Source organism: Frankliniella occidentalis, unplaced genomic scaffold (genome assembly GCF_000697945.3).
Source record: "Frankliniella occidentalis isolate FOCC.00 unplaced genomic scaffold, Focc_3.1 Scaffold106, whole genome shotgun sequence".
In the NCBI taxonomy this organism is placed as follows: domain Eukaryota; kingdom Metazoa; phylum Arthropoda; class Insecta; order Thysanoptera; family Thripidae; genus Frankliniella; species Frankliniella occidentalis.
In genome coordinates, this window is record NW_026267235.1 from 483,843 (window position 1) to 492,157 (window position 8,315).

General features: G+C 55.5%; 2 protein-coding genes across 3 annotated transcripts; one reads left to right on the top strand and one right to left on the bottom strand.

The window, feature by feature from the left end:
* Window positions 1-2,572: 2,572 nt before the first annotated feature.
* LOC113217431 (uncharacterized) lies at window positions 2,573-5,412 on the top strand. 2 transcript variants are annotated; one of them, XM_026437330.2, is made up of 6 exons: window positions 2,794-2,945; window positions 3,020-3,184; window positions 3,915-4,080; window positions 4,145-4,318; window positions 4,399-4,563; window positions 5,170-5,412. In XM_026437330.2, the coding sequence occupies exons 1-6, from the start codon at window positions 2,938-2,940 to the stop codon at window positions 5,347-5,349; spliced, it is 858 nt and encodes a 285-aa protein (XP_026293115.2). In that variant the 5' UTR covers window positions 2,794-2,937; the 3' UTR covers window positions 5,350-5,412. The 2 variants fall into 2 exon arrangements, with proteins under 2 accessions (XP_052125923.1, XP_026293115.2); XM_052269963.1 differs by lacking the exons at window positions 2,794-2,945; window positions 3,020-3,184; window positions 3,915-4,080 and adding an exon at window positions 2,573-2,734.
* A 925-nt stretch (window positions 5,413-6,337) lies between these two features.
* LOC113217385 (proline-rich protein 36-like) lies at window positions 6,338-8,309 on the bottom strand. Its single transcript, XM_052269962.1, has 2 exons — window positions 7,840-8,309; window positions 6,338-7,563 (listed from the first exon to the last, which is right to left on the bottom strand). The coding sequence occupies exons 1-2, from the start codon at window positions 8,283-8,285 to the stop codon at window positions 6,519-6,521; spliced, it is 1,491 nt and encodes a 496-aa protein (XP_052125922.1). The 5' UTR covers window positions 8,286-8,309; the 3' UTR covers window positions 6,338-6,518.
* Window positions 8,310-8,315: the final 6 nt, after the last annotated feature.

Sequence of the window (8,315 nt, forward strand, 5' to 3'; positions counted from 1 at the left end):
GGGGGGCAGTCTCAACAACAACAACAAGCCCTGCACCAAAATATTGTGATGATTAAAACTCGATGATAAATGTTGGTCCGAGATGCGACGCGCCGCCGGCCATGGTTATGGCGAGCAGGGTTAGAAAGCAGAGCCGAGCTCGAGCAGAGCTGACTTGAGCCGCAGACCGAGCAGTGGCGTAGGAGCGCGAGCAAGAGAGAGAGCGAGAGCGAGAGAGAGCGAGGGAGGGAGAGAGAGAAAAAGAGGGGGGGGGGGGTAATCTGCTTCACTGCAGAGAGTGCATGTCACAGAGGTTGGATGTTGTACAAGTTAACACGTAAGGTCTGGGCCAATTTCGCATTAGTCTGTACAGAGCATGCGAGGCCCGGGCGCGACGCGGTCCTAGTGGGCCAGCGAGCTCGCAGCATGAGGGACCGCCGGCGGCGCTGGCCGTGCTCGTCTGCGTCGCGCCCGCCGCGTGCTCGCCCTCGCCATACTCCGCGCTCCTCCATCGCAATTCGAACGCCGTAAGTACTCGACGGACCACTCAACTATCGTTCACACTAAACGCTTATGCATTTTGTTATGCATAAACTTGCAGAATTTTATACAGCCATAATATAAGTATGCCCAAATTTGTATGCACAATTGTGTACAAAATATGCATAATAATTATGCACACACTGTACATAGTTAAGCATAACATTGTGCATAATATTATGGCTGTATGGAATTCTGCAAGTTTTATGCTCGACAAAGTGTATATGTGTTATGCGAGCGAACTCTGACCTCTCTGGTGTGTACTTGGTCAAGTATGCAGGAAGTAGTGTGTACTTGGTTAAGAACACACTAAAACCTTCATACATTCATGCAGGAGACTTAGTGTGTACTTGACCAAGTACACACTACCTCCTGCATACTTGACCATGTACTTACTATCTCCTGCATACCTGACCAAGTACACAGGACCTCCTGCATACATGTAGGTATGCAGGAGATACTGCATTCAAGTACACACTTGGGCGCTGGGGGCGGGCCGCCGTCTGCGCACGGCTGCGTGGCGGGTCGGCCTACCCTTCGCGTTGCAGGCGCCATATGGTCGGCGGCGGCGTCGCCCCGGGAAACGTTTCCCTTGCGGGCACCTCCGGCAGGGCGATGGCGATGTGTAGCTCGAGCGCGTGTTTCCGCAGGGCACGTGCAACAACATCGTGTTAGAGAGGCAAGTCAGTGCCCCGAAGGCACAGTCACCCCGGGCGTCTTGGTGGCCAACTTGACGGGCATCCTCCAGTATGTACGGTTTATCAAGTCTCCAGTGCACCGGGTGATTCAGAGAAGACGCAGGTGCGGGTGGGTTTACCCACCCAAGGGGCTATGGCGCCTTACGGGCAGAGCGGGTAGACAAACCCGCCCGCACCTGCGTCATCTCTGAATCACCCGGTACAACGGGCAGCTCAGGGCAGCTGATCTTGAGGAGGGATGTCGGCGTCGGCAAGTTCGGGGTGAGGGTTCTGTACTGGGTTTGCCCTTCCTCGAGCCGTCCTCCACGGTATTCAGAAATTTGCTCCAGAGCAGGTTTAAGTTGCCGTCGCCAAGTGGAACAACGTCGCCGGCTGGAGGGAGAACTTCTTCCGTCTGGAGTACTGCAACGCGGTGGCCACCATCGGGAGGGATATCAGTTCCGAGTTTACCCGCAACAACCCCAAGTACCCCAAGAAGTGCCCTTTTCTCAAAGTAAGTTCCTCACGCGGTCCTCATAGTTCTGGCGAAAGCTCATGATTAGAGAGGCGCAAAAAGTCAAGCCGTACCGTATCGTTTCGTTTCTAGATGTATAAAAGAGGCATAAAAGAGGTTGTACATCTCATCTCCGTAAATTGTCGTGTCCGGGTAGCGCTCCATAGCACGACAGATTGCAACATGCACGCAATGCCTCTATAGCTGTATTTAGTGCCATTTTTCGTTCCACACCTCATAGTCGATCTGGCTGGCTCCACAAAGAATGCCACTTTGAAAACCCCAAGCTTTGAACCGTGTGTTGGGTCGAAGAAAGTACAGGAAGACTTGGCTATTCCTATTACGCTTCCGCTCAAACGTCTTTATTAGTTTTCAGGGTGCGTACATTTTCCGTAATCTCAGCACTGCGCTTGTACAACGCTACGAGGACTTTCCAGTCTTCCCCTACGGCCGGTTCAGAGGAGATTCTTTTTTATGAGATGAAATCCAAGCAAAACATAGTCGCATGCGGTCGCATGTGTAAGAGGTGTCAGCGACATTGTTCCAAAAGTGAAAAAAAGTTAATATAATAAAGTGTTCTATCATCAGGCGCAACACGCCAAGTTGACAAAAAAACGTAAACAGAAAAAAATAAAAAAATACTTCACCACCATTTCTAACTCTACTTTATTTTAGTTTAGCACTGGGATGCAAAAAACCAAACCTAAAATCGGACTGTCAGTTCTTACATACTGCTCAGCCCGGATCGGCCTGCAGATCAAGTCAGCAGCTCTGTTTTTTCACCCTGATCGCCATAACCCAGCAGTAGCGTGATGTATAAACTAGTTAACACGTAAGGTCTCGACCAATTTCGTGCAGGACCGCGGTCTCTACAGAGCATCATGCTAGGCCCGGGCGCGCCGGTCCTAGTGCACGCCTAGTTGGCCCGCGAGCTCCCAGCATGAGGAACGTGCCGCTCGCAGTGCTCCTCTGCGTCGTGCGCGCAGTGCTCGCCTTCACCACGCTGCGTTCCAATTCGTACGCCGTAAGTGCAGCTCGACGGATCACTCACCTATATCCTTACCGGGCTTGAACGCCTGTTCAAAGAGGTGACTCAGTGCACCGAAGGCACCGTCAGCCCGGGTGCCTGGGTGGTCAATTTGACGGGCAATATCCTGCATTTACGGTCTGTCAAGTCCCCAGTGTTCAGTGGCCAGATGGTCATAAGGAAAGACGTCGGCTTCGGCGATGTCGGGGTGAGCGCTCTGTTGCTGTTGAAGCACACGCTGTTGCCCTTCCTCCACTTATTCAGAAACTTGCGCCCGAGCAGATCACAATTGCCGTCGCCAAGTGGGACAGCGTCGCCGGCTGGAGGGAGAACTTTTTCCGTATTGACGGCGGTGAGTACTGCAACGTGCTGGCCACCATCGGGCAGGGCGCCATGGCAGAGGTTGCCCGCTACTCCAAGTGGCCCAAGAGCTGCCCCCAACCGAAAGTAAGTACGTCACGATCCTTGTAGCTCTTAAGTTGGCATTTTTTTTTTACCTATCAAAGACTTTACTGTAATTTCGACTGACGGAGGAAGAAGAATAGCGAGTAGAACATAAACGTTGCCGATTGGTCAAGAGCTTTCCGCCTGTCTCTCTTACTGCTTCTCCCTCCAACATGTTTATTGGTTTTCAGGGTACGTACATTTTCCACAATCTCAGCACTGAGATGGTCCAACGCTGGGAACACTTTCCAGTCTTCCCCTACGGCCGATTCAGAGGAGACCTTTTATATTATATGATGAAATCCAAGCAAACAATAGTCGGATGTTTCAGAGGTGTAACCGAGATTGTTCCGAAAATGAAGAGAAGTTGATAGAAAAAGTGTCCTATCAAAAGGCGCAACACGCCAAGTTGACAAAAAAACGTTAACAGAAAAAATAAAAAAAATATTTCACTACCATTTCTAACTTCACTCCATTTTAGTTTAGCAACTTTTGCTGTTACTGCGGGTGCTTCATCCACCTCACAGTGCCTCTCCAGCCCCCTCTCCTACGTTACAGTGGGGTGCCGAAAAACCAAACCTATAATCGGACTGTCAGTTTTCACATACTACTGAGCCCGGCTCGGCCTGCAGATCAAGTCAGCAGCTCTACTTTTTCACCCTGTTCGCCATTACCGGCAGTAGCGTGATGTATAAACTAGTTAACACGTAAGGTCTGGACCAATTTCGTGCAGGACCGCGGTCTCTACAGAGCATCATGCTAGGCCCGGGCGCGCCGGTCCTAGTGCACGCCTAGTTGGCCCGCGAGCTCCCAGCATGAGGAACGTGCCGCTCGCAGTGCTCCTCTGCGTCGTGCGCGCAGTGCTCGCCTTCACCACGCTGCGTTCCAATTCGTACGCCGTAAGTGCAGCTCGACGGATCACTCACCTATATCCTTACCGGGCTTGAACGCCTATTTCCGCAGGGCCCTTACAGGATCTTGTTCAAAGAGGTGACTCAGTGCACCGAAGGCACCGTCAGCCCGGGTGCCTGGGTGCTCAACCTGACGGGCAATATCCTGCATCCACGGTCTGTCAAGTCCCCAGTGTTCAATGGCCAGATGATCATGAGGAAAGACGTCGGCGTCGGCGATGTCGGGGTGAGCTGAGCGCTCTGTTGCTATTGCAGCGCACGCGGTTGGCCTTCCTCCACTTATTCAGAAAACTTGCACCCGAGCAGATCACAATTGCCGTCGCCAAGTGGGACAGCGTCGCCGGCTGGAGGGAGAACTTTTTTCGTATTGACGGCGGCGAGTGGTGCAACGTGGTGGCCACCATCGGGCAGACTGCCTTTGAAGAGGTTTCCCGCCACTCCATGTGGCCCAGAAGCTGCCCCCAGTCGAAAGTAAGTACGTCGCGGTCCTTGTAGTTCTTTAGTTTGCAAATTTTTACCTATCAAAGACTTCTATTGTATCTCGACTAACGGAGGAAGAAGAATAGTGGGTAGAACATAAACGTTGCCGATTGGTCGAGAGCTTACCGCCTCCACGTCAAGCCGGTAGTGGGGGTAAGCGCTAGAACGGCAAACTGCAATGCCCTTATCCCTTATAGCTGTATTTAGTCACAATTTTCGCTTAGCACAGCACCTAGTAGTCTGACCACAAAATAAATTGTAACTTCCCAGGCTAGAATAACTATAAGTAACCATGGTTATCTTGTTCACTAGGAGCCATTATATTATGGTAACTTGAACATGGATTATGGTTTCCGGTTCCTTAACCATAGTTTTCCCAACCTTTAACCACGTTGTTTCATGGTTACCAAACCATGGGAGACCATGGACTACCATGTATTACCATAATTGATATTTTACCATTGTTTATGGTTTACCGCATGGTTATTTTTGCCTGGGTTTGTCAACTTTGTGCTTTGAGCCGGCGTGTGTCGGGCCGAAGCCTAGACTGCGGTATTTCACATTTCCTACCTCCTTTTCTGCTTTATTGGTTTTCAGGGTACGTACTTTTTCCGTAATCTCAGCACTGACATGGTCCAACGCTGGGAACACTTTCCAGTCTTCCCCTACGGCCGATTCAGAGGAGACCTTTTATATTATGTGATGAAATCCAAGCAAACAATAGTCGGATGTTTCAGAGGTGTAACCGAGATTGTTCCGAAAATGAAGAGAAGTTGATGAAATAAAGTGTCCCATCAAAAGGCACATAAGGTCATAAGTTGCCAAAAACCAAATAAAAAATTGAGAAATCTATTTCACCACATTTTCCAACTCTATTCCATTTAAGTTAGCAATTTTTGCTGCTGCTGCTCTGCGAATGCTTTTGGAAGCGATCCCTCCACCTCTCACCCCCCTCTCCAACCCCATTCGCCGACTTCCGACTGTACTGAATTTGATTCGGAAAAACCAAACCGAATCGGACAGTCAGTTGTCACATAAAAGCTGTTGCTTTTGATTACTTCTTTCTTTTCTGTTTTCTTTTGTAACAGCGCAAATACTGTTGAAATTTTCGAAGAGAATTACAATTGGTCGCAGTGTTTCTTTCGTCCGAAACATGCGCGTGAGGGGCAGAAAACAAAATCCCCCCCCCCCCCTCGAGTGCGCACTTCCGCCTTCCTCCTGTTCGCGGACGTCCTTTCCCCGAAGCTGCTAACGGGCCCCTGCCCGCGACGCCCAGTAGTCCCGTCCCGCCACCAGAAGCAAGCCGAGCAACAAAAACAGCGCGTCACCGGCGCCGCGGGCTGCTTGTCCATCTGCGTGTCCGTTTGCTCCTCCGTCTGCTTGTCCGTCTGTTTGTCCGCCCGTCACTGCCGCTGGGTCGGCCGTCCGACTCCTCCTGTTTGTCCGCTCGTCACCGTGTTGTTGGGCACGCGACGGGCCGTCACCCTTTTAGAGTGACTAGTCACCACTAGGGACTTTAAAATCCAAAAATTTTCCGGGAAAACTTAAAAATTTTCAAGTAAAAAAGATTGAAGAGTATTTCCAAAAATAAAAAGAGATACTTCAAGGAAAAGGTTGGAACATTTTGAAATACAAGCCGAGGAAAGTTTCTCAACAACACTCTTCTGGAAAATTTAAATTTCTATTCACCCACCACTAGGCGCCTGAGCTCGGGCAGGGTAGGCAGCCCCGCGCGCCACGGAGGCCCCGCGGGGTTGCCTACCGCCGCTTCCACAGGCGGCCGCCCGCCCGACCGCTGCCCGTTTATCTGTCTGCCCGGCGGCGGAGGCTCTGGCTTAGCTTCCCGATGTGCGAATTCCGTCCGGACGATAAAGCCGTCGACAAGGCTGTGACAAGCTAATGACAACCGCTCCCCCTAAACGGTAAAGTAGATAAGTCTCGGTGACTCACGTTTTGGCGGCGGGGGTGTCGGCGGTGGCGCCGGCTGGACGTCGGCGGACTGACGTCGGCGTCCCCCTCGGTGTCCCAGTCGGCGTGGTCGCCGACGTCCTGGACGGCGGCGGCTGCGGTGGCTGCGCCGGCTGCTCCCGGGGGACGGCGAAGCTGTCCGAGGACACGGAGGAGCCCAGGCTGGACGGGCCTGACGCCGGGGTGTTGTCCACCGGGGCGGCCGGGACCGCCCTGGGCGTCGAGAAGGAGAAGCCGCGTACGCTGGAGTCCCGTCGGCAGCCCGGCGAACTGCAGCCAAGCGGGGTGCCCGAGGACGACCTCGGCGTCGTCGGGGCAGCGGGGATGCTGAGCTTGAGGCCGGCCAGCGGGCCGCCGCGCCACGCCGAGGACGGCCCGGGCGACTTGCTCCGGGCCACGGACATCTTCCGGGGCGGCGCGGGCGAGTTGGGTGCGCTCTGCGAGCAGCGCGCCCCGGCCCGCGCCGCGTGCCTGCCCGGGACGGGGGACTCCGCGTCCGGGAGGGGACCGCCCGCGTCCTGCCTCGAGGCCTGCACCAGGTCCGGGAGGGGCTCAGTGCGACCCGGAACTGCCCCCGCCCGTTCCTGATCCTTGTCGACGGCAGCGCCGGGTTCCGTCACGCCCTCTCGCGGCTGCTGCACGCTCCTCCCCGGCGCCCTCTTCGCCGTCCTCTTCTCCACGCATCCCTCCGCGGGCGTCACCCTTCTGCACGCCCTCGGCCCGCTGGCCTTGTCCGCCTCGTGCTCGCCGGCGTCGGCGGCGAGCTGAGCGTCTGCTGAGCTCCCGGACGTCGACGGCGGCCCCGCCAGGCCCGCGGCGCTCGTGCGGCCGTCCAGCTGGGCCGACGGCGCCGAGCTGGGCGTCGAGGAGGGTGGCTGCCGCTGCGGCTGCTGGGCGTGTGGCCGCGGGGACGGCTTCTTCACCTCGGCGGCGCGGCTCGACCGCGAGGGCCGCGGCGTCCGCGCCAGCCGCGGTGACCCGGGATTGGAAGCGGCAAGTTTGGATGTCCTTCCACTCTGGATCCTTGAAAAAAACACAAGAAAAACCAACACGTCGAGCTTACAAATCGTAAAAGTCGTAAAATGTGCTGCTGCGCGTCTGCTACGAAGGTAGCAGTGAAAGGTGCGAAGGCAGGTGGGTCGCCTCCTCCTGCATCTCTGCGTTCCCACGGTCACTCGCCTGCGGCTTCGAATGTCACACAAGTGACTTACCAAACACTGCTGAATTTCGTGTTTCCAGCAACAGCAAAAAAATGTAGCGGATCGATGCTCAACTTTCTCTGCCTTTCCCAGTCCGTACCTCGTCTCAGCCGCGTCCGCCGCCTCAGCAGACGGCTGTCCATCCGTCCGTTGTTGATCTCCTGGCGGGCACGGGGACGGAGCGGGGGCGGCGGGGGCGGCGGGGGCGGCAGGGGCAGCGGCGAGGGTCTGCCTGTCGCTCTCGCCCCTGGTGCGGCCCTTGCCGGGGCCGGTGGCGTTGGGGGCGGCCCCCCGCCCCCGGTTGCCGGCCGCGGACGGTGAGGGTCGCGTGTCCCTAAAGATGGCGATGCTGCCCGCGGACTGCAAGCGGGGCACGCGAGTGGGCGTGTGGACGGGGGCCTGCTCTGGGGGCGGCAGCGCGGGGGGCGGCAGAGCCGGGGGCGGCGGCAGCGCCGGGGGCTGGTCGATGGCGCGCAGCAGGGGCGAGGGCGCGCCGAAGGACGTGGTGAAGTGAAAGCTGATGTGGCTGCTCGTCGAGATCGACATGCTGCTGTGGCTCACGTGGTGCACATCGCC